Source organism: Coenobita brevimanus, chromosome 62, assembly GCF_032717465.1.
Source record: "Coenobita brevimanus isolate Jiangsu-jjx chromosome 62, ASM3271746v2, whole genome shotgun sequence".
Taxonomy (NCBI): domain Eukaryota; kingdom Metazoa; phylum Arthropoda; class Malacostraca; order Decapoda; family Coenobitidae; genus Coenobita; species Coenobita brevimanus.
In genome coordinates, this window is record NC_137015.1 from 5,382,695 (window position 1) to 5,409,814 (window position 27,120).

General features: G+C 40.1%; 1 protein-coding gene across 1 annotated transcript in view; it reads right to left on the minus strand.

Moving 5' to 3' along the window:
* Positions 1 to 1,269: 1,269 nt before the first annotated feature.
* Positions 1,270 to 27,120, minus strand: part of LOC145403950 (uncharacterized) — a 104,656-nt gene continuing 78,805 nt past the window's right edge. The window contains exons 10-18 of the mRNA XM_080275552.1: positions 24,589 to 24,697; positions 19,845 to 19,952; positions 19,001 to 19,126; positions 14,717 to 14,939; positions 12,401 to 12,682; positions 10,705 to 10,804; positions 10,273 to 10,536; positions 9,669 to 9,856; positions 1,270 to 1,395 (exon numbers count right to left, since the gene is read on the minus strand). Of these exons, the coding sequence (XP_080131678.1) occupies positions 1,270 to 1,395; positions 9,669 to 9,856; positions 10,273 to 10,536; positions 10,705 to 10,804; positions 12,401 to 12,682; positions 14,717 to 14,939; positions 19,001 to 19,126; positions 19,845 to 19,952; positions 24,589 to 24,697 (1,526 nt within the window). The remainder of the gene's footprint in view (positions 1,396 to 9,668; positions 9,857 to 10,272; positions 10,537 to 10,704; positions 10,805 to 12,400; positions 12,683 to 14,716; positions 14,940 to 19,000; positions 19,127 to 19,844; positions 19,953 to 24,588; positions 24,698 to 27,120) is intronic.

The following is a 27,120-nucleotide window of genomic DNA, read 5'->3' on the forward strand; positions in this document are numbered from 1 at the left end:
TCTTTAGTGTCAAATGTCATAGTAAAAATTTTCTGTACAGTGCTTTAACATTTTCTTCAATATCTAGATGAAGGAAGTTGTAAGCTAGTGAGGGCACACTATACAGTATGTTACTTCTCCGAGGTTCCTGTGCAGTATTTAATATTCTTCCAGTATCAACCTTACATCACACTGTCCACAAATTTGCAAAGTACGGTAGATATAAGACCTGAAAAAATATGCATGGAAAAAAAAGGTTATATTAAGACAACTTCAATGCCTTATTTTGAACCCCTTCAGGCATGGGCATGCTTCTCCAATGTATTCCACAAGAACAAAAATAACATGACATACTGTATCTGAGAATTGAAAGGATTCATAGCCTACACTTGTATTACACACTGCAGGTTTTAAACCTGCCTGGTTTTGTTATGTGCTGGCCACAGACAAAGGTTGAGACCAATGGCAATTCATTACAGAAAGACTGCAAGAACTGCAGAGGTGATCCTTACTGTAATTTAAACATTTTCCACATAGAATGTACTTCATCATTATTCTGCACAAATTACAGTCCTGTTTGTACAAGTCACAAGCCAGAAGTACTTGTGAATTCAATGAAATCCAAAAAATATATTTTAAACTAGATAGGAGAACTAGAATATAAAGTATATTCATATAAAAATATATGGAAGGCACTGGTACTCTCATATTCTAGTTTGTGTTGACAGAGTTTGTAGGTACAATATATAAATTATCAAAGGAAAATAACTGAATGAAATAAATAATATACTGTTTTGCTGTTACAGTGTACTTAATAAGAGAAAGTATTATCATAAATGGAAGGACAGACTTCAGAAGAACAAACAGCATGTTGCATGAAAGTGGTCAGTCTTCTGAATGTTTTCACACAGGAGTTAGTATTTGCTAAAGTGTTAGCATTAAATATGTATCTATTCATTTTTATATATATATATATATATATATATATATATATATAGTAGAACAGCTAGCTGAAGTTTGATGATGACTGGTCTCATCAAGGACAACTTTGAAATATTTTTTTTCTCTATACAGGGTATTACTGTAGTCAGTAGTGTAAATATTATGTACAGTTTACATTTTGGGTGCAGATACAGATGGGCAACATTGCTGTGTGGTAACATTAAAAGTACACTACAGTACTGTATTTATAAACTTGTAGCATATACATAAATAGTTCATAAGTGCTTATTACTTCAGTTTTGTGTGTGTGTGTGTGTGTGTGTGTGTGTGTGTGTGTGTGTGGACAGCTCAGCGGAAGAAGGCAAAGTTGTTGTATGTCTGGGGGTGGGGGGAAGTGGGGAGAGGGGGAGGGGGACGATCAGGGGGGCCAGCAGAAGTCAGGTCGTCGGGCTCATAGTAAAGGTCGCTCGAGTCCTGCATGGGGGTCAAAAAGAGGTCAGCAGTTAATACACAGGATACATCTACTATAAACAGTACCACTAAGCACCCATCACACTACATTTCCTATTAACAGTTTACTTGTTTTGTAAATCTCCTCAACATTATAATACCCTATTCACACTACCAAGCTCTACAGTACTGTGTACAAATGAAACTGAAAATTCTCTAATTAAAACATGCCACATTCACACTTCACTTTATTGATTTGTACACACAGTTGTTCTCAAACTAACTACATACTGGTATTTGCTGTATTCCATATAATCTTAGCCTCACCATCCTAACCCTGAGTGCTAGCACTAGTGACGACACTAGTATAACCAGGCAGCTGTAATGTAATCACACCTCACCACCTTCCTTATCCCCCAAAAGGAGATTGGTGGACTGCATGAGAAGGGCAGCTTCAGCCTTGCAGTTCACTTAGTTCATGTCCAGATGAGCTTTTTGTCACAACAAAAGCATCCCTATTTCCCACTGATAAATGGAGTGGGTACCATCATGAATTATGTAAATGAAAACATAAAAGTACAACTATCAGCACAGTGCCCCATGAAATGGGCCACACATCTCGTCATTCCTGATTCAGCCCTTTCTAATTCTCAACTGTTCATATCACTCATATTGATGTCTGTGACACCAAATGATTCGCACATTTACTTTCAGCCAGATAATCTTTACACTCACTGAAATCCATAAACTATAATTATCATCCTATTGTTTCATTACAAGCTACAGTACTTTCAAAGGTTAACAAAATACTGCACTAGTGACCTTGACAACTTACAGCTGTGAGGTACTACACTGATATTTTAGGAAATACTGATCAGATATTACAAACCATGAATAGTTTAATTGCTCTAAGTAGGCTGTACCATTAAAAATTTCACACCAGATACTTTACTAGTATATTCTGTCTGGAAAATTACCCTTCCACTGGATAAAGCAAGCTATTACTCTGTACCAATGTTTATTCACCACTATTTACAGGCTTTTTAAAAATCATATAATGATACCAATGGCACAAGTTGGTCACCCACCCCTGAATGTTCTAGAATACAGTAGGTTAGTTTTCACCCTCCTGTACTCACAAAGGGTGATTATTTTAACAGAATCTCTCTCTAATAGCTGTATATTTAACTCCTTCTAATGATGACATCACCCTCTATCCTGAGTGCTGGAGAAGGATACCGTCATTTGTGGCACCAGTGTGACCGGATGACTCAGCTGCTTGGTCACATTTGCATCCCTCAATTCCCTCCCTATCCCCCAGTAGGAGGATGGTGGGCTGGGAGAAGAGTAACTTCACCCTGCAGTCCACTGGGTTCACATTCAGATGAGCCTGAGATTGCAGCTACTATTACTGCTACTACCATACTACTACTACTGATACTACTACCAGTACTGTACTACAGCAGCACCCTCTGCTCCTTACCACTGGCTGAAAGGAAGCTGTAATCAGGTTTCACACCAAATGACTGTGCTAGAGGTTCAGTTTCTAGACTGCACAAGCACATCACATTACAGTGTCTTCATGAACTATTCCTCACGTTTCATCTTTAAGAATATGCTCAACAGCCCATTCCCTGAGGCACAGGGTCCTCCTACATACCTCATCGTCAGATGTCACCACTTTGGTGCTAAAACTCACCATCCTAACTGAATACCTGCTATGGCTGTCTCATACAGGACTGGTGTACTTTATTGGTATTAATGATGGTACTTTTATGACATACTGACAGGTCTTATGGTAGATCAGCGATCTCTGCTTTAACAAAACCGTAATCCATAAACTGTTCCTTGCCCTAGTCAGGATTTGAACCTGAGTCCATTGGGGCTGCTGGTCAACTCTCTACTGACTAGGCCAGTGCCTCCCCAACCCCCCTGAACAATGAACAGGGACATCACCTGGTGTGAAACTCTGGCTATAACTTTCCCGCAGATATGGATCGAATTATAAGGCAAGCAAAAACTGTGTAAGATGGTTGGTAAAGGGCTTGGGTTCAAATTCACTGTGGCCTATGCACCACAGTTCCAGCACAAGAGGTGGCCAGAGGTTCTTCAGTCATGTAAAAGCTACCAGAGGCTTAGGTCAGTCTCCTAACCTTAAGTGTTCTGGACTAACGGACTAACAATCCCCATGATTTCAGTACTTGTTACGTAAAAACTCTCATATCTTTACTTAAAACTTTAATCTCAGTCTCAACATATTTCTTCACTTCAATTCTCATTCCATTTTACCTCAGCTCTCATTCTTTTTCTTTCACCTCCAAAAACTTCTCATAAGTTCCTATTCCTGAGGTAAGGACTCCTGTTAAATCCCTTGTAATAAAAAACAATATAACTAAATTCAACACTATATACACATATTTACAACATAAATAACACAAGTAAAGGAGAGTATACACTGAATGCACCAGCAGAAAAACTTTGCCCCTTCAATCAGATAGCACATTTTTTTTTTTTTTTAATTCTTGCTACCTCCCAAAAATTTTATTCAGCTTTGGAGACAATTTTCAAACTGGAGGGGTTAGGTATATCCTCCATTAACCCATCCTCTACTAAGAGGACAATTTTATGATGAAATAAACCATCTGGAGGTAACAAGAAGAAATCAATAAAACATGTCACTGGATTGAAAAGCTTCATTAGTACTGTGAATGAGTAGCATGAGCAAAAAGCTATGGTGCATTACCCAATGGGCCCAGGGAAGTTTTTTAAGTACAATAGTATATAACTGTTATTCAACTTAGACTTTCTGAACTGGAGGGGTCAGATAAAACCATTACCCCATCATTACTACAAATCTGTCATGCTGCATAAAATTGCCTAGTAGCAGCAAGAGTACACTCAAAAGTATGTCACCAAGATGCTAGGGGTTAAACTAGTATTACATGAGGATCTGTTAAGTTTGTGATGAATGTGAATACCTCAACCAGGCTTTTTGATGAAAATTAAAGTTTATGGATAATAATGTTGGTCAAAAATACATAACTTCTTGCAGCTTTTGAATATAAAATTGTTTTCTTGTTGGTTAATGAGGCATCAATGCGCTTATTCCTTTCCAGTATATTTTTATGTGTTTAGAAATTCTTTTAGTCAAAGGAATGAGCAGGCACACATTCAATACTAAAAGGAATTAACTGCTGCCTTCTTTGGACACATTATGTTATTTTACTCAGCCTACCACATGATTATTTTGTCCAGCTGAAGGAAAATATAGTACAGTACAACAAAGTTGAAAATTGTCTTGATTTGCTCTTGGAATGCTCAAACTTCTCTCACTTGGATCTGGCCTGAATAAAATACCCAGGTGTGTCCATGGCACCAAAAGAGATAAGAATGACAGACACACAAGAACGGGAGGACAGAAACAGAAGTGCGTATTAATCCATTGAACCTGAGTGATGGCCTTTTTTTTGCTTACTTTTGCAACAGCCAGATGGCTGAATTCAACTTAGGAAAGGCCTGTCATTATGAATGGATTAATTAAAATTGTAAGGAACCCCTATTGTTTGAAAAGTTTCTCCCAGGTTAAATATAACTGTCAGGAGACGGCTAGGGTCCCAGAAACAAAGTCTTGTACGATCTTTGTCACATGCAGCAGGTTCTTTTTATGTTCCAATCTCAGGCCTTGCAGCCACTTTGTTAGACTATGTGATTCTTTCATCAGGAGGTATCAGGGTGCAAGATAATCCTTTAGCATAACAGAAATTAACCTGGACTTCTTGTAATTTTTCCACACCACTTAATGAAGTAGTGACAGCCACATTATTGTATTTGCCATGTTCCTGTGGATTGTGTCCAAATTGTGATGAGGGTGTAAATTAGTGCACTTAGAAAGTTCTTTTTAGTGAAGCCAATTTTATACCTGTACTCCAGTAAATAAAGACATTTGCTTTATGGCCATGATCATTATTTTTTATTTATTTTTTTAATATTTATTTTTTTAATCAATGACAATGGAATTGACATGAGTACGCTGACCACTAAGATGAGGGCACTCCTTCGGCTGGAGAGGATTCATTTGACACTTCAATCATCAAAACTAGTCCATAATTGCCTGTAAAGCATGAACAGTATACAGATGGATGGAAACTCATTCAGGCTCAGCTGCCCAGGGCCTTTTACTTCGTCTTTGAAATAAAAATGTCCCCAGGCTCAGTGTCTTAACCCCTTGAAAACAATGATACAATTTTGTAGTTTTCTTTTAACTCCAGATGATTTTATTTACCACAGGAGGGACTTTTAACACTGAAGGGGTTAATAATGGTTATGTCTAACCCTCTCAAAAAAGTCTATCATAACATGAATAATACCATTATCAGTAATGATGACAAGGTATAAAATACATCATCATACTCAAGGGGCCAAAAAAGGTTGTCATTAAATAAATTGACAGTTGATGAAACAGAGAGAGATAAGAGGAAAGAAGATATATAAATACTGATATGTCATTAACTCTCTCATGGCTGGGACAACTGTAGTACTATATCCTATTCCAGCTAATGCCATATGATTTTATTTGGTTGACAGTAAATCACAGAAGCCTGACCATGTTAATATGGTATCATTAACCCTCTCATGAGTGGCACAACTCTAATAATCTGTTCCAGCAAGTGCCTTTTTATTTTAATCAGATAAGACTGAGTTACTGTAGTCTGAGAGTTAATAATGCCCCCAGTTAACCCTCTCATGGTTAATACCACTCTTGTACAGTACTAGACTCTGTTTTATCTTATGCAAGATGATTCAGCAAAGCTGAAAGTGAATCAGTAACCTGAGAGGTCATAACAGACCTAACCGTACAGTACTAGAAAAATCATATGTAATGATTTAATTATACAGTAAGTGCTCAACATATGCCACTTTCTTGATGATCATTTTGCAGTAAAACCATAGTAAATTTAAAAACAATACATACTGAAGGCCCAGTATCACCATTGAAGCTGATTTGCCAGATTCATTAAATTTACAAGTAACTATGGAAAATGTTATTATTTTTTTTCAACATATCTCTTACTTGTAATGAAAATTCCTTGTATTTGAAAGACACAGGTACTTGTAGTGAGCATGCATGTTTCACAGGTGTTGATAGTAACTTTCCAGTATAACCACTGTACATTCAGTACTTATTATGGTGAGGTCTAAAATCACAACTTTTCACATAAGACTGTAACTATTACTGCAACTTGGGGGAAACTGGCAAATCAACTTCACAGCTAGCAATGAAGCTTTAATTGGGCACTGACTACACATAGTGGTGCGGTGCACTCTGAGTGGAGCAAAGCACTCTGGGCATCCATCCAGGAGTCAACCTCCTCATATTTCCCTGCACCTTGCCATGAGGAAGGACCCTTATCTGACCCTAGTGAGGCACTGTCTACCAGAAGGGGGTGCTGGTTCCCTACACACTGTATGCTCTGTACTATACTTGGAGGATGGCCCCACAGAAGTACAGTAGTTTTCTTACTTAGGGTCAGTGAGTCAGCCAAACAGACAAAGATTGAACATTAACAACAAATAGGCATTCTTTTTTTTTAAGTTACAAAAAAAATAACAGCTATTTATAATGAGGATTTCCTCTAATATCAAATGACTGGAACTTATGAGCTGTTCATAATGTGTTATATGTAGGCAAATGGTGTGTCTTAATTTTGTTAGGATGGTGACACTTCTAATTTTATTCTAGGTATTAGTGGGTAATTAAGGCACTCCAACTGGACTGAGCCAATGCAGGTTTATATCCAAGGGGTCGTAGGGGTTTACTGTTCCCATATTGCCACTCAAGGATGAGTGAAGTTGGTCATTCTCATCTTAAATATCAGGACCAACTTGCCTAGCCCCGGGCTCCTACACTGCTCATGGGGCAACTGCATTAGATGAAGAATGGATGAATGAATCACCAGCTGATTTTATTCAGCTTGGATGAGATATTATAATGAAGTGGTTAACCCCTTTAATTTGGTAATGTCATTTTTTGTTTATTCTTAAATCTATCAGATTATTTCATTCAACAAAGGAGTGCCATCTAGTGTTGAAAGGATTAAAGAAGGCAATCTAACATCTGACTGAAAAGTTTATCCTAATCTGAAAAAAGTTGCCATGAAACACCGAGTAAAATGCCAAAAGATATCCCCATGCTAAAGTGGTTCATTATTAGAGGCAATGGCATCATCTCACAAACTTAACCCGAGATGTCCCGTTGACGTATGGGTACGTTGCAACATTTTGCATTTGCCAGTCCAGACGACGTACTGGTACGTCGTGCAATAGCAAGGTCCCTACTTTGCACAATTTTCAATTTTCGCGCGTGATTTTTCGTACGTATACACGGGACACCTTCCTCTATTCCTCTACAAGATGCCAAGCAGGGACAATGCCTTACACCGCATAACCTCCCCCCCCCCTATTGTCTCGGCAATTCACCTGTTACCAGTGACCTGGCCAATAAAGACATTCAGGGCCAGAGTGATTCCCCAATTGATGACAATGTGGAGGACAAAGTTTACATAGCATTAGAGGAAGAAACAATCAGAAATGATGATCAGGTAATGTGGCAAAAGAAGGTCAAGAATGGTGATGAGTTTGTGAGTGAAACAATGCTTATAATGCCTATATTACTGTTTGAAAATCAATATACTCTTGTACTACATATCAATTCGTACCAAATAAATAAATAAATACCGTTTATGAGTGGTGTGAAATAGTTATCCTCCCATAGAACTCGTTTTCTTTGCAGCCAGCCTGATAGAAAACCCTGTAAGGTAAGGAGGTACTCCTACCTGTATCGAGTATTTTAAACCTCAGGTGAGTGATTTCTCTATGAATTTTCGATGTTTCTCACCAAAAGTGGAGGTTTTAGCCAAAAAAATTTTTTTCCAAAAATGCTCGGGACTGGGGGGTCTCGGAGGTACGAAAGTGCTCGGGACGTGACGGGTTAAGAATACCCTGATGTTTCCTAATATCTTAAATGGGATTGAGTAAGGTTCCCATGTGCCCCATTTTGCTGTGAGGATGCTGTTTGTATCGCAGTTAATTAGGGTACCTTTTAATTTGAGTATATACCATTACCTTTTTGTATACACTTCTTTCTGCCTATAAATTCAACTACTCATATAACCTACTATTAAAGAATATTTTTGTGCCATTTACATAAAAATATTTCCTCTTTGCTCAGCTTGTAATATATGTATTGCGATTTTTGTGATGTACAGCAGAGAAGATGATGAACCATTCAAACCAAGGAAAAAAAGTGTTTGAGAAGACTGAGTGTCAGGCGAGGCTACAAATAATGTTAAAAAAAAAAAAAAAAAAAAAATCAACTATCAGATATGTACTGTACAGATAAAAATCAGCACATGTGAATTCCTGAGAGACCAAAGAACTGGCTACATAGTGATATCACTCCTATTTAAAGACAATACAGATGGATGTGAAGCTTGGACATTGTTGGAAGGACACAAGTCAAGAGTGAGAGCAGTGGAAATGAGTTATTTAAGAGGAGCCTGTGGAGTCACATGGAGAAACAGGCTGACAAATAGGGATATAAAGGAGCATTGTGGTGTGGATGTGATAGGAGTGTTAGGAGGAACACACTGAGGTGGTTTGGCCATGTAGAATGGATGGAGGGTGAGAAACTGACGAGGGGAATGTATGTGAGTGAGGTGGAGGGGGGGGAAAGGGAGGAGGAGGCCGAGCATGAGATGGAGGGATGGAGTGCAAAGGTATATGAGAGAGGGAGGTGTGAGTTGGGAGCAGGGTAGTGAAATGGCGGGGGACAGGGCAACGTGGAGGCGATTTGTTTGTGGCCACCCTGTATGGGATTAAGGTGTCTGGCAATAGATAGATAGATAGACAGATAGCAGTATGAAGAAAAACAAGAAAAATACAAGTTGCAGTGTGTAAATACCGGTACATAAACCTGCAAAATTTACCACTGCTCATGAGGTGTACCAAAGATGAAGATGATGATTCCACTAGACAGAGTGCAGATGAAGTGACACAATTTGATTCAGAGTTATTACAGTATTTTTTTCTACTAGACATAAAAAAAAAAAAAAAAAAAGAAGGGGGAAGTTATGTGTGAGCAGCAATGTGGCAAGTGTGGAAAAAATATGCTGTACGAGAAAAACTAAGGGGACGTGAAGTAGGAGAGGCAAGATGAATACAGTGAGGATATGCTAGAAGAGGAGAGAATTGTAACTGCGTGCAATGCGAGAGTGCTGGGTGGCCAGTGTGCTACCCACCCCGAGTGAGACCCGGGACTTTGGCCGAGGCAGTTGGTAGGGTCGCTCGTCTGACCTGCCCGGCCCTGACCCTGCTGGTGCCACACTTGCTCCACCCATGGGCCCCACTGTTGCTGCCCCAGGGAGGTCCACAAGGGGTACAGGGGTCCGGGCTCCTAGCGTAGGGGCACGGGAAACTCCACCCTGGGCTGTATGTGGAAAATACAGTAGAACAGGATGAATTTAGTTATAGTTTAGGATGTACAGGTACAGAAAGTCTTCTCTATACAGTATGCAATCATTGCTATATTCCTTTTCTTTCAGCACATTATCATCATAGATATTTTCCACTAGTAAAATGAGGTGAGCAGAACACAGAAACACAAAAACAAATGCCTAAAGCAGAACTATTTATTAAAAGAATACCCAGTAAAACTAGCTATACTGTACATCCATTCATTTTTACCAAGTCGCTGATGTTCTCAATTCTACTTCAGAGGCTTATGTCCTCCACACACAAGAAAAAAAGTCTTCATATCTAGGTACAAATTTGATGAAGCATATTTTCATTTACCGCAAGTGTAAAAGTAAGTGCAACAAAAAGTATCAAGGAAGACAGGCTTACAGAGAGTATTGAGTGAAGGTGGACCAAACTGAGTGTCTGCTGGTTGCATCCCAAAGACTGCCTGTTTATTGTATTGCTGCTGCTGCTGTTGCTGTTGTGCTTGGTGTTGCTCCTGCAAGGAAGTCAGGTGAGCCACTGGGTTGAGGTGCTGTAGGCCAAACTGCTGGTGTTGGAGGGATGGAGGCACTGCATACAGACCAGAGGGAGGGGCTGTGGTGGTCAACGTGCCCAGTGATGCATAGCCAGATGATGATGCTCCAGCCACTTGCTGCAGACACAGATGATTGCATTTCTTGCAGTAGATGTTATGGAAGGAAGAAGACATGGGGTGCAGAAAAGCACTATTCATTTTGTTTTTACTGTGATGTAACTAAAGGTTAAACATAAAATGAAACTTATAATGGCAGTAACCTGAGGTTAGAGTTGCATGACTGACCTGTCGAGTGTGCTGGTGCTGAAAGAGTGAGGTGGATGCGGCAGAGGAATTGGGCTGACCAGAGGGGTTGGCCATTCCTTGCAGCTGCTCTGGTTGCTGTCAATACAAGAAATGTATAACCATTGTTGCCTAGTCATGTTTGTTATTACCCCTTGGAATTATTCTGCTCTTTAGAAAAATAAAAATAATTTGCAAAAAATTAACATTAAAATAAAGTACAGTAAAACATGAACTGAGGTAATAGTCAACAGCAATATTACTTTCAGTGCTCTTTTGTCTGTCAGTCTGGAGTCAATCTGATTAAATTCTGTCCAAATGTCATAAACATATGATTCCTGTAGCATAAACACAACATATTTAGGTCATTGGTGCATCTCTGAGAGTCCCACTGTTGTCTATTATTCATCCTTTTGTGGTCCTGTCACATTCAAAGATTTTGAAAGATTTGAAAGACAAAATACAGTAGAAGGAACACTATGATGTAAGCTTTGGCGGTGTCATATGATGCAAGTGTTTCAGTGAAATTCTTGGAACATTAACTTGCAACAAGCAAAAACATGCAGTGTTTTCAGTGGTTATATACAGCTTGACCACTAGAATTGCTTATGCACAATATTTGTAAAATGTATCCAAAATATTTCTCCCTTTACATTTTGACACACTGGATGAAATTTTGAAAATATACTCCCATAACTTCATTTTTAATCCTGCTATTTCTGTCATCACTATCATAACCCTGTCTCCCACCTAAAGAAAGAATGATGCAGGATCATGAAACAAGAAACTAGAGCATGAATGCGGGTAAAACACCTCTCTCTTTGCCCTCGTTGGTAAACAAATCACAGCAGATAGCTTTTCGTCCAGTAACAAGATTTGACAAATTAAAGCGTAAAAGTTAGTATTCCATCCAGTTTTGGGAAAGCTCATATGCTACTCAGATGTGCGGACCGATGTGTACAGGTAATCTTTGCTTAACTTATTCACTGTAATAATCTATGTATTTTATAACTGCTTTCACTAAACAATTTCACTAAGTTCAACAATGACCTGCAACTTAGAAAAATCTTTCAGCCCAGTTACATTGTTTTTTTTCTTGCTGTAACCAGACTACTGTATTTTATTCAGCTCAAGAGAGGCCTCTCATAATGTACGGGTTAAGGAATATAATGAGAGGTGGGAAAGAGACAATAGGAGTAAAAATGTACTGTACAAGCTTGGTTTAATGTATTGTGTAAAAATATTATTGGCATTTATTTTCAAGGTTGAAAATAAATGCCAATAATATTTTTAAACCTTACAGTATATACAGTGGGTAAATATGTACAGTTCAGGTTAATGTAAATGCATTAAGAAGCTGGAGAAACAGCATCACTTCAACAATAGCAAGTGAAAATAATGTGCGAGTGGTTAATCTTTTCAGTACAGTGTGGTGATGCCTTTTTCATTATGTTCTTGCTACTACCAGATAGTTTTATTCAGCATAAGAGACTTTTCAGACTAGAATGGGTAACTACAGTTTTTGTTAATCCATTCACTACTACAGGGTTCTCCAAAGCTGAATATAATCGACTAGTACTAACAAGAATATACCAACAAAAGATGTCACCAACTTGAGGGTGTTTTGTAAGTGCAAAAAAGAAAGCTTGCGTGAGTGAGAGTGAAAATCAAGAAAGTCAAGTCAGGTGAACTAACGGCTGCCAGATGAGCATGTAGAGCCATCAGCTGTTGTAGAGTGAGTGCTGTGGGCTCCTGGGGTTCCCTCCTACCCTTCCTCTTCCGCCCCTTCCTCTTGGCCTGCCCAAAGGCCTTCCGAAGTCGCCCGCCCAACCCTCTCCCCCGTCTAGTTCCCAGGGTGGAGTTGGACAGGGCACGGGTGACTCGGTTGAGGGCGGAGAGTGGGCGTGCATGGGTGGCTGTGAGGTAGTCGCTGCTGGAGGCTGCATACACACCAAGGCCACCCTCATACCTGCCACTCTCTGCCTGTTGCTATGTGTATGAAGGGTCCCAAGTTAACCTAAGGCCTGTCCACTGAACCCAAGTCACATGATCACTTGCAAAATATTCTTTGATGATGAAGTATCTTTATCCCCTTCAATCCAATGGCATAAATTCATTTTACTCTTACAACCTTCAGACAACTGTACAGTATTCAAGTCTGAAAGACAGATAAAGTTGCAATGGGGTGTTTCAAACCCTGTCACTACATGCAATTTCTCCATAGTTAACAAAATCATCTGGAGGTAGCATGAACAAATTGTTTAAAAATCAGATTCAAGGAGTTAAGTTGCCGAATAGATAATCAAACGATAATACCTTAATACTGTACCATAAAATATTGTACGTCCAGCCAGTCAAGCACAAACATGGTCAGTCACAAAAACACAGTCAGAGAGTCAATCACATGAAAGTTTCAGTAAAATTTTCAACCGAAACAGTATAAGAACAAAATCAGCGATCAACAGTGGCACCATAATGTTTGGATTGGTAATTTGGTGGCATCTCAGATTAGTATTTTCATGCAGGCTACACAGAGAATAATGTACTTCAGAAACAGTACTACTAAAATCATCATAATTTATAGGGGACACTCAAAAATATACTGTGTACCGTAATCAGTACACTTCATCTTTATCGTTCATTTAGGATTATGACTCAATATACTGGTACCTCCTTACATGAAAAAAAAAGAAAAAAAAAAGCCAGTATTAATGCAACGTGCACTGAAAACTGTGATAAGAAATAGAGAAGTGAGCATGGAGGTAAAATGTCACAGCATGACAGTACAGTATTGTGATACTCACTCCAGTGTATGGATGTAAATTGGACCTCACTGGATGGACAAATGTTGAGAGTGAAAGCAGTGGAAATGAGTTATTTCAGCATGTGGAGTTACATGAAGAGACAGACTGACAAATGAGGAAGAGAAGGAGCATTATAGTGTGGATGTGGATGTGATACAAAGCATTATGTGAAATACACTGAGGTGGTTTGGCCATGTGGAGAGGATGGAGAGTGAGAGACTAACTAGAAAAGCGTATGTGCATGAGGTAGAGGAGAGGAGAGGGAGGGGGACACTGAGGATGAGATAGAGGGATGAACTGGAGAGGTATATGAAAGACGGGGGTGTAAGCTGAGGGGGGGGGGCAGCAAAATGGTAGGGGATAGGGCGACATGGAGGTGACTTGTTAGTGACCTACCCCTACAGAATTAAGGCTTCTGGCTATAAATAGGTAGATAGATGGCATACTAATCTGACTGTAACTGCTTCTCATTCATTATATTTTGGTCATACCAAATCATGCTATGTAGCTAAACTTTTATCATACTAATACAGGAAAATGCACTTCACAGAACACTGGCTGCTACGCTAACTTCTTAATCAAAGCTGATGAATTAAGGACCAGAATGCATTACAATCACCAACCCTAAGAGCTGTATGACACCAGAATTATGTTAACTTTAATTGCTAAATAAAAACTAGGTATTACAAGGAGGCTTAATGGTTACAGTGTTCCCTTCATGTACTGCATGTGCTTTACGTTGAGGGATTAAAACCAAAGCCACAGTGGACATTCTACATAGGTGAGCGTAGTACAGTATGTCCTTTCTCATATCTGCATATGCATGGATCCTGTCAAGTCATACTAGTGACATACCATTTGCTGACTGATGCACAAACATAGTCATTACAGCATTTTCACTTTCATGTCCACTGCTCTTATTACAAACCCATTCTTGATTTGTACTTGGGTATCATGAGAAATAGTTAATTTTAGTTATCACTTTCCCACTATGGTGAACATACGGCTCTGCAGTGGACTTCATACAGACAGAGATACTGTACAAAGCAGATTAATACAGTTCATCATCAGAATACTGTACTCTTACTCAACCTAAAACATTTATTCTTGATGCTCAAACTACAGGAAATAAATAATTTTGTAATATAGGATTTATATCAGGCTTTATTCTCCTAGAAGCAACTAACTAATGGGAGGTGAGACTTACTGCATAGACACTGCGATTTGTCAGTGTATCTGCAAGTTGAGCCCAGTGCATCCTGTCCTCAAGTGTGGCAGCCCCATAATGACTCAGTCCTCCAGGTGGTCCCCCTGCTGTCCCACCTTTTTGTTGCATGCTAATGGTGTAGCCACCCAGCCCTGCTCCGCCCACTGTTGCCACACCACGAGCCAGCACTTCAGTTTTCCGGTCCTGGGCCTTCCATCGACGGCTGAGTGTATGGGGAATGGACATGAGTTAGTATTTACATTAGGTTCACCAGTTTTACACTGCCTCAAGGTAAAAACATAAAACAGGAGGACCTAAATCACCTATAGATCTTGACACTTTAGCAGAAGACGGTTATGATAGTCTATGATGACCAGGTTAACCCTTTCACTAAAACAAGGGATATTGCAGTATCTTTCCATACTCCTTCCGCACAATAGGATGTATTAGGTAGCATGTAACACAACTGATGGAAGAAGAGGTCACTATATCTGCACAATATAACAGACTATCAATTTTCTTGGATCAGGCTTTCCCCAATTAGTCCGTTATAGCAAGGATATATATACAGTACACCCTTCATAAGCTGTGCTATATGGGGCTCTTCGGTAGTTCATCCTACTGAATTTTCCGACTAACCAGAAGTAATTGCAAACAACAGTTGAAAATTATATGTAACTACTTGTTCATTAACACTAAACTAAAGAAGCATTTATAAAACAATAAAAATAAACAATAAAAACAACTCAGTGCATGTCACTGGCTAGGCTAAGATAGAAGGTCGCATAGGTGGAGGGTGCAACAGTCACTTAATTTCATAAACTCTTGCACTTATTTACTTCACTTTACAATCAATTAAACTAACAAGTAACACGTGGAATTAAACTAAAATGTAGCACTTGGGATATAAGAAACTAAAATGAAACCCTTTGCGTGTGTGTGTGCACGCGTGCGCTTGCGTGTGTGCGTGCACGTGTGTGCGAGTGTGTTCTGTAAAGCAGGAATAACAAACCTGTGGTGAATACTCTTCCAAACATTATCAGTACAAATTTTTGGCCCTCCCCAGGCCATCATCAGGTACTAATATTGTCCAATATAGTCAGCACAGACATGATAAAAGAATAAACCAGGACTTTATTGAAAATGCAAAATAAAGAAAAGAAATGAAAAACAACCCTCCTCCCCTTATAAAAGCTCAAAAAGAAATGCCACGAACCAGTCAGGGAAGACCCAAAGTAACGTACTCAAACCCCCAACTGAAACATTTGTCACTTCCAACACTAAACTCAAACTCCCCATACTGAAGCAAACAAACCAAAACAACCTCTAGGTTCGAACAAAGAATCCAAAAAGTATTATTAGCTACATTAACTTCAAGTCTATACTTTTCTATTTGTATTTTTTCTCCTAGTAAGCATCAACTGAATTGCTGAATTTAGTTACCATCTGAAAATCATTATAAGAGAAAGGGCAGTCGTGGGTTAATGAATGCTGCCTAATAGCTGAAAATGCCATCTGATGCATATGTTGTCCTGTTCTGTAGCTCTTTCCCATATGTTCAGATATTCTTATTTTCAATGAACGACTTGTACATCCAATATACCCAGCCTTACAACTAGGACATGTAAATTTGTAAACACCTGAACATAGAGAAGTAGGCACCCTGTCTTTGTGAATGAAAAAAATTCTTTATCTTAAAGTCATTAGTAAGTATAATCCTAAAATTTACAGATGGAAAACTGTTTTTTTTAGTTCTTTCAGCACTAAATTGCAAAACTGATTAAAAAACAATTTCCCATCTGTAGATTTTGGGATTATACTTATTAATGACTTTAGATAAGTACTAAATTGCGAAACTGATTGAAAAACAGATTCCCTTCTGTAAATTTTAGGATTATACTTTATAAGACTTTAAGATAGTACTAAATTGCAAACAGGATTAATATACAGTTTCCCATCAGTAAGTTTTAGGATTATACTTACTAATGACTTTAAGATGAGTACTATATTGCAAAACTTATTAAAAAACAGTTTCCCATCTGTAAATTTTTTGGATTATACAGTACTTACTAATGACTTTAAGATAAAGAATTTTTTCATTCACAAAGACAGGTTGTCTATTCCTCTATGTTCAGATGTTGTTTACAAATTTACATGTCCTAGCTGTAAGGCTGGGTATACTGTATGTACAAGTCGTTCATTGAAAATAAGAATGTCTGAACATATGGGAAACAGCTACTGAACAGGACAATATTGGCATCAGGTGGTATTTTCTTTTTTTTAGTTTTATATTTTCTTTATACTTATATTTCTTTAGTTTTATATTTTCAATAAAGTCCTGGTTTATTCTTTTTATCATGTCTGTGCTGACTATATAGGACAACTGTAGTACCTGATGATGGCCTGAGGAGGGCCAAAAATTCATACTGATAATGTATGGAAGAGTATTCACCACACTGTTTATATCCAAGGGGTGGTTGGGGTTTATTGCTCACGTAATGCCACTCAGAGATGAGTGAGGCTGGTCACTCTCATTGTAAATGTCAGGACCAACTTGCCTAGCCCCGGTCTCCTACGCTTCTCATGGGGCAGTACAGAATTGGATGATGGATGGATGGATGGAATATACTATATATATATATATATATATATATATATATATATATATATATATATCTATGTATGTATATACAGTAGGTTCGCACAGTGCGCGTCATCACAGTGCGCGATTCGCATTGTGCGCGAGTGACCAAAAATCATAACCAAAAACCCTTGAATGCGCGAGTTTACCGCACAGAACGCGAGGCAGAGGCAAGGAGTGGCTCAAAAATGCCAGTTTATATTAATGCGCAACCACCCCTCACACAGTGCGTCTCGTGTCGTCATGTTAATGCGCAGAAATTCCCGGGCATTCTACTGTTGAGCATGAAGAGGATGCAATGTCAGAAGTGTCAGCATTGGACTTTGAAAGGTTTATGGCCGCAGTGAGTGACTGATGCTCCTGGGGAAGGTGCTCAAGAGGAGTCTGTAGAGGGAAGTGTTGGTGCGGTGGGAGGTGCAGTGGGGAGTGCAGCGCTGTAAGTGTTGCTGCGCCTCAGAACCCCTGTTATTTAAGGTCATCAGGCCTGTTGTCTACTGTTGTTAAGGTGACTACCCATATTTTTGTTATTGTAGCTATAGCTTTAGTACAATGTCTGAAAAATATGACCTTTATTATGTCTCTAAAGGAAAAAAAATGTCCAGATATGAGGGGGTACCGCCCATATGTAATTATTCCCAAAAGATTATGTATTCCCAGTACGCGAATTCCCAGTGCGCGAGGTCGTGGACCGCCCAATCTCTCGGGCACTGTGAGAGCCTACTGTATATATATATATATCCTGGCTAGCCTTCCATGTCTCGACAGGCCATCTGGATTTGGGATTATCTTCAGTGGATGTACTTCCTGATTTGAACCACTGGAACACTTGTGACATTGTGAACAACTCAGTCCTCCCCATAAGCCTGTTGCAACATTTGAAAAGTATCCGTAAAAGTTTTTCCCAATGTGAAACAGAATTTTATGCAAACACATTGCTCTTTAAGATATTTCATCGTTCAACTTGCAACAAATTGCCAAGTGCACTAAACACACATTCACCTTGATGATTAAGTGACATGACGTGATGTGGCTAGTGTTAGAATGCAGCTCAAAGTTACCTCAACACATCACCATGCTAAGCTGGCTAGTTGGTGTATTATTTAAAAAATTTGGTTTCATTTTGGACAGGCCTTGCATTCTCTTAAGGTGTGCTGTAGAAAGTTAGTGAGGATGGCAGCAGGCCTTGGAATACTGAAGTAAGTTGTAATATACATCTGTCATCCAGTCCTTTCTTGTCCCTTTAGGAGCACAGAGATGTGGGGCCTGGCTACTTGATGCCAAAAATAAAGGTGAAGGTGACTAGCTTGCAGCTTTGATGCCCATGAGTGGCATCATGTAAGAAGTAAACCCCTACCTACTCTAGGATGCAAGCCCTTTCTAACACCATCCAGTTGGAGCTCCTTAACCTACTAGATCACTAATCATCATATGATTGTATGGTTACCACCTGACAAAGTTAATGGCTTCCTGGGTAGTAGGACACCAATGGGCTTGTCACTTAGTGTAGACCATCGGAAGGCAGCACTATGTTCAGTGACTGGAAGGTGGGTGCAAAATATGTTGCTTAGGGAGGGATGCTATTAAGCTTTCAACCCCAGGAAAATATGGCACTTGGAATGTTACTTTATATTGTGTTGACTCACCTCCACATGCAGAGGAAGATGAGAGTGAGTATGATAATGAGGACTGCTGCCACTGATGCCCCAACAGCCACCCCCAGCACCTCTCCATCCACTTCACACCGGTTGCCATAGTACGAACCTTTGCACCTGATGAGGGGAGAATAGTACCTGGATGTGTGACAGTTGAGCTTAACTGTAAGCTGATATAGAGTAGTATGTTTATTTTCACCTGACTGAACTGGGTCATTCCCACAACACGAATACTATGTTGAGGTTACAGGAAACTAGATGAGCTTTAGTTATGAGGTAGGACTGAGCTTCCTAGGTTCCTATACTGTTTTCACATTAACTTGGTCAAGATATTCTTCCTTTTGCTACTAAGTTCACTTAAAATGATAATTGAATAAGACAATATAACAGCTCTACATGCTTCCCTTATCACTTTTTCATGGCTAGCATTATATTCTAATGGTACTCCATCATCACAAATGAGCATTCTGTATGGAGGGAATGCAATTTTAGACCAAGTTAAAGTAAAAGTGGTATGGTTAAATCAGTCTTCAGTCTCAGTACACATGGCCAATAACTGTTCTGAGAGAGGTTTTGGATGCTTGTCAGGTTACTGTAAACGCACACTTATTTCTTTTGTCCAGTACTGAGGTTTCTTTCATATAATTATATATTTTATTATCCTCTTCCTTCTAATGTGGTCACTCGCTAGTGAAATAAGTAAATGGAGTTCAAAGAATAATTGTTGAAAAAAAAGAGATATAATCTGTGTAGTTGCAAAATTATTAAAAGCTTAAAAAAAAAAGTCAGTAATACAATATGGCTGACAGGAGAAATAATCAGTGGTGAGACTTACTGGCAGACCTTGTGACCATTCTTGATAGAGCAATCCCCACGCTTGTTGCAATAGTCCGAGGAGCATGACTCGCAATGCCTTCCTGCCTCCTTGGGGTCACTGGCACGCCTGATGGAAAACAGGGCAGAGTGAAGGTTAGAATCTTACTATCATTCAGTCCTTTATCACTCTATCAGGAGTGAAGGGGTGTGAGATTGTAATGTACAGTTTAGATATTTAAGGCAACAACGACTAGCTGCTCATCCCTGAGCAGCATTATGTTAGCATGGTTTGGCACCTGGTGGTTTAGTGGGTAATTATTGCGCTCCAGTCGGATTGAGCTGGTGAAGGTTTATATCCAAGGGGTGGTTGGGGTTGATTGCTCATGTAATGCCACTCAGGGATGAGTGCGGTTGGTCACTCTCATCTTAAATGTCGAGACCAATTGCCTAGCCCCGGGCTCCTACGCTCCTCATGGGGCAACGTAGGATTGGATGATGGATGGATGGATGGATGGAAACCCCAGCCAGCCCTTAGATTTAAACCCTGATGGACTAAATTCAGTCTAAGTGCCTTAATCAACTAGATTACCAGGCATCCATCTGTTGGTTATATGGTTACTACCTAGCATCATAAATTATTTCCTGAGTTACTAGAAACCATATAACTTATCACTCATGTCAAGACATCCAAAGGTAGAAAAGGATGCTGAGTGTCTCATCTGCCAGAACAAGGTCAGAATAAAGCAAGAAAAGAGGGACAACTGGTCAGAATAAAGAAAGAATAATAAAGGGCAGTGTGGAGGTAAGAATAAAGCAGAAAGAAAAACTGTAACTGCTGACTGTAGCCTTTTTTTTTTTCTTTTTTTTTTAATGCAAGGAAGAAGGAACTAAAGGCCAGGAGCCCACAAATTGTTCCCTCAAAAAAAAAAAAAAAAAAAAAAAAAAGAGCCAAATTCAAGATCTGTACATTTCGAGATGCCTGGACACACTGCCTTTGAAAGACTGGAGATCATAGGAAGTAGGAAATACAGACAGAGGAAGACAGTTCCAGAGTTGACCTGTTGCATATACGAAGAACTTGGAGTAATGGTTAACTCTTGTATTTGACAGTTGGAGAGAAAAGAGATGAAAGTTTGTTGCCAGACAGGTGTTACGCACCCGTCGTAGTGGTGGGGGGATGCAAGCAGACAGTTTAGAGGAGCAGTGACCATTGAAGCAGTGATGGAAAAGAGAGAAATATGCAACAGTGCAGCGAAAAGACAGAGGATGAAGGAAGCCAGTAAGAGGAGGAGAGTTAATGAGACGAAAAGCCTTTGACTCCACCTTGTTGAGAAGAGCTGTATGTGGGAAGCCTCCACACACGAGAGTTGCACTCTACACAGGGGCGAATAAAACCCGTGTATAAAGTCAACAACTGTGCAGGGCTAAAGGAGGCATGGAGTCGGTTTAGCACACCCAATCTCTTAAAAGCAGATTTTACAAGAGGGGCAATATGTTCTTTCCAAGATAAATCCCAAGAAAATGAAATCCAAGTATATTTGAAGATGATGCAGGATTAAGCTGGATATTATTAAAAATTGGAGGGTACTGTATATCCTATTATTTTAAAAGTTGCCTTCATTGGTATTCTTTTAGCTAAAATACACGCAACAAATTGCAGAAAATTTCCTTGCCAGTTCCACTGCTACCCATAAAGCTGATTTGCCAGTTTCCTCCATTCTACAGCAACAGTTGTATAAAGTATAGCATTATTCTAGTAAAAATATTTGATTCATAGTGAGGAGGGCATGTATTCTGAAACCTGAGGAGGCATATGCAAGCTCTCAATATCCAATGGTCATTTATGGAGGTACTTTTGAGCATTAAACATAGTAGTAGTTGAAGTCCCAGGTTCATTTGAAATGTGAAATCAGTGGACAGCAGCATGAAGCTGCCGTTCTTCTGCAGCCCTCAATCCTCTTTTTAGGGAATAGGGGGCACGGTGGCTCAGTGGTAGACCATCAAGCTCGTAATCGGGGGATTGCGAGTTAGAGTCTCACCCGGGACTGCCGTGCAGGGAGTGGTAGCGCGCTCCTGTAACCTAGCGGTGCTATATGATCCAATACAGGGTCTAGCTCGGGGGAATGCCATTTCTCCCATTTTTTAGGAAATAGGGTGGAGACTGAAGGATGTATGTATAACCTGGCAGCACCGTCAGGTCATACCCAAACAGCAGTTTGAAGGTGTCTATCACTCGCCCAAAATAAGTATCAGCTTCTCTCCTCACTGAAGCAATATGACTCGATAAACAAAGCTTTATTAAATAAACATTTTACTGGATATACCTGCATTATATTGGTACCTGGTAGGCCTGCCATCCTAATATGTAAGTTTCCAGTAATTAGTTAGACATGTTTTAATTACCGTGAATCATCATGCTCCAACTTAACAGAATAATATGTGAAGGTAGAGTTGTTGCTGTTTATGTTGTGTTACCCTGGTTTGTCTGATCGAGCAAACCCATCATTTACAGGCAAGCAACCACTCCCTGCAGGGTCGTCCCATGCAGTAAACCATTGTTCCCATGCAGCTGACAGTGCCTCATCACAACAAGGGGTGGGGATTAGTGTGGAGGTTTGGACCCACCCAGGTGATATGGCCTATCATAGTAGGCCCTGTTATCTGGCTACTTGGTTACCATCCAGCATTACAAATGGGTTCCTGAGTAACAGGAAACCAATTGGCTTGTCATTCCATGTACAACCACCTGAAGCAAAAAGAAGTGTAATAAATAGTGACAGGAAAGATGAGAGAAATAGAAAAAGAGGAGGACAGACACAGAAAATGGATGACAATCATGAAAGTAGTAGGCAGCACTATATCAGATGAGTGGAAGATGGGCACCCCAACCTATCACCAGTAGGGTACGGTGAAATAATACAGTAAAGAAGTGAAAATATAGCAACTTCAGTTTTTATACTGTGATTCTTTTACTGGGAATTCATGGTGAATGTAAATCCCATGGCTGCACTTGACAATATCGAGTCCAGTTATGCTTTAGAAATTTTTCCAAGAATTCATTCACTTCAGGATAAGATAATACAGGAACTGCTATGCAGTAAATCACTATGTCATCATATTTTGATATGACATTATATTATTATCTATTTAACTGCCTACCTGTGGCCAGATGCCTTAATCCTGTGAGGGGAGGCCACAAACAAATCATCTCCATGTCACCCTGTCCCCTGCCATTTTGATGCCCTCCCCCCAACTTACACTCCCCCTCTCTCATATACTTCTCCACTCCATCCTTCCACCTCATCCTCAGTCTCCCCCTCCTACTCCTCCCCACCACCTTACTCACATATACTTTCCTCGTTAGTCTCTCACTCTCCACCCTCTCCATTTGGCCAAACCACCTCAATGGTTTGCATCAGATCCATATCCACACCACAATGCTCTTTCACTAACTCATTTGTCAGTCTGTCTCTCCATGTAACTCCACAAGCTCCTCTCAAATAACTTATTTCCACTGCTCTCACTCTTGGCTTGTGTCCTTCAAAGATGGTCCAAGCTATGCTTTCATACATTAGAATGGGTATCGCAATACTATCATGCACTGATTTTTTTTTTTTTTTACTCCCATGCTCACTTCCTTATTTTTTATCACTGTTTTTAATGAACCAGCAACCTTTCTTCCCTGTTGTACCCTTTCAAGCACGTCATCCTATAAACTTCCATCCTTACTCATCACACTACCCAAGTATTTAAATGCACTCACATTTTCCATCTCCTCACTACCCAGCCTCTCTATGCATTCAGTGACTTCATTTCTCTCAAAGACCACAACTTTACTCTTCCCTACATTCACCTTTAGATTCCATTTCTAGCAAGCTCTCTGAAACTCATTCACCAAGCATTGCAGTTCCCCTCTTTCTTCACTTTACAATACAATATCATCTGCAACCAACAGAACAGGAAATTTCCAAACACCATTAAAGAAGACACCTTTAAATAAAAGCAAAGGAATGTAATACTGTATTACAGTACAGGGTACTGTACTTTGATTTATACTGCATTTGAAGCAGTTGTACACTAAGCTCAGTTTCCGCAGACACAAAACTGTTATAATGCTACTTGGTGGCCCTAGTTGTTGGAACAGAGATTATTTTTGCTGCATAAGTCAGTGGGATTAAAAATATCAGTACAGGTACTACCTTTGAATCTGGAACACAAACACAAGAAAAATAACATCGGTTCACTGTACTGCATAATGTGACAATGGTATTGTGCAGATATGGTAGATATCAAGTGCATGAAAACAAAGAAAGGTGTGGACCGCTGTTAGAAATAACAGCCCTATGAAACCTTCCAAGCAAGTCATGGTGTGTGCATTTACAGAAATATCAAGTCCAGAGAGGCAGACACATTTATGGAAGACTACAGTAGTTTATGTGGATGGTACATTACAAGAGGTCTTTCATAAGCTGGATATTGTACTCTGGTACAGCAAAGATAACAAGGATATTCCCAAGTTGAATGGGTTGTTGTTGTTATTATAGTTGTGACCCCAGGCTTATTAAGTACAGCAACCCAGGTAATCTGCGGGCTGAAATTGCCCACATCCTGCAGTACGCCATCTCCCTTATGGAGGAAAGGGAAGGAACTGCAGAATGTGTGTATAACTGCTACCCAGTTATACTGGTACCACCACATGAAGGTATCTCTCTCTCCAACAGAATGAATGGGTTAACCAATGAGAGTATGATACCAAAACCAACCTGTCAGTGTAGCCTGGGAGACATCGACAAGTGAAGGTGCCAAATTGGTTGATGCAGGTGGCATCAGGGTGACAATCGTGCAGTGTGGCATCATGACACTCATTCACATCTGGCAGGATTAAAAATTTAAGTTATTGACACTCATTCACCTCTAATAAGAATAAAATACTGCAACATGACACTTGTTCTCAAGTGAGCAGAATAAAAATCTGAATTATTACACTCATTCACACCAAGGTAGAGTATAACACCATCAGCATTATGAGAGGAAGGATGGGACTGGTATGTATTGGTGCTGTGATGAGGAGGGGTTGATTCAGATGGTCTGGGCATGCTGAGAGGATGGAGAATGATAACTGGGTGTGGAATGTGAGAAGTGAGAATGTCAGGGGCAGGGCTGCGAGAGACAGACTGGAAAAGACCTGGAACGAGGTCACACAATGTGACCTCAGGGATAAAGGACTGAACAGGGAGGCTGCCAGAGATCAAGCAGTGTGGAAAGCCGTCATTAGGTGACAAGCCTGACACATGCATGCATGTTGAGCCTTTATAAACAATACAGTACGATGATACAATCATCATCCTAATGACTCATTCCCAGCTGAAGGTGGGGTGAGTTAGGATCCACAGAATAGGGATAAAGGAAGTAGAGTAATGGGAGAGCTATCAATAGCATACCCAGTGAAATAAACCACCCATTACTCAAGCTCCTGGAGTCCTGGCACCATCTCACAAGTCTACCACATGTTTTTTTCTTTGTAGATGCACTTCTTAAACATCTGTCAAACAGTAAGTTCACTGACTGTCAATCTATGACTCGGAATTATTTATGGCATGATCAAGGCAAAGGTAATAACAGATTATCCACACGATACTTCTTTGATTTGGTAATTATAACTTAGACGTAAAACAGGGAAAGAACACTGACCCTTCAATTGCTGAGAGGTAATATATTAGTTAACCCCCCCCCACACCGGCCACAGGGCAATATTTTTTCAGATTCTGAAAATCGATTGTTTTCTCTTCTAGAACAGAAGATAATTGTCTGGTACACCTGCCAGTGAGGTTTTTAGCCACCTAAACCCATGCCAAGCCCTTCACCAGTTAAAGTAAAATGCTGGATATTGCACTGTACCCCCCAACGGCTCATTACTCGGTGTTGAACCGGGTACTATGCTACTATCCATCATGAAACCTCTATCCTAAAAACTTTCCCATGAGTAAAAGATGAAAATTAAGCATAAAATCAATAAAGTTATGATACAGTACAGTAAAACAGCAATACAGCGCCAGTTGGCTACCGTTTCTGAGCTGGTTGATATACTTCAGCACTGATTATTGCATAGAACCACCAGTTATGTCCTGTCTTGGTGTCAGATATTGCATAATTTTGCTGAATACTGCTTTAACAGAGCCGGGCCAGCACCACCAGATATTGCGTTGGGCCAGATACTGCGATGATGGGTAATTGAGAGTTTACTGTATACTGTATATATAGTAATCACTTGATTACCTGGATGCTCAATATCCGACGTTAGAAGGCTCTATTAAATCCACATCCAGATTTATCTGTCCGTATCCGATCAAAAAATTTCCAGTATTGCCGGTTGGGTGGCCTACAAAATCAAAAAATCAGTTTGGCAGTTAGCTGGCCCCTCTGGCCAAGCAAAGGTAATAGACCCTAACCCACAAGCTCAGCAAATATGGCCGTCTGACTCCTCACTGAACAGTCAATGTCCCCCAGCTGCCTGGATCACTCCAACACTATCAGCCACGTGTGAATAGTGCAGACCCTAACCCACAAGCTCAGCAAATACTGTACTGTATATATATACAGTGCACCCTCACACAATGCGAGTTTATGGGTGGCATAAACCCTCGCATTCTACGTTTTCACATTGTGAACCAAAGAACTTATGGGAAAAATGGTATATGGTGGACAGCCTTCCCAAGGCATGGTCTTCGGGCCCCCTTCCAGCCTACTCTACCCTGCTAATACTTTGTCTAATAGTACTTCTACAGTAGTTGGACCAACAAATAGAACACCATGTCCCTTTATTTAAGTGACTTCTGGGCTTGTTAAGAAGGGAGGGGGGGGGGTATCTGAGGCTCGGAGCTTCTACTCTTGCCTGCCCTGTGGGGCGGGGTGCCCCGTTGTCATTCTCACTGTCACTGCTGAGGTCTCCAGGAGGTGCCATAAAGCCTTCAAAGGCGGCAGCTGAGACCATGATGAACAAGTGGGTACTGCTATGATGCTAAAACGGACCACAGGATGCAAGGTACAACATGTGTTCTTGCGGCAGTATGGAGAAGTGTCTGTTTACCCAGGAAAGTCAGCAGATGGCATGCAGATAGCTTGCCAGCCGCCTGTCATTTTGAATCTGGCTCATTGCCAGCCACCTGCCTTCGTGTGACTGACTCGCATTGTCCAGCCCGACACTCGTAGTAATGGCAGGAAGTCCATTTTTGCCTTGGAATCATACAGCCGATTCGCATGTTGGGAAGTTTGATTCGTAGATTTTGCATTCGATA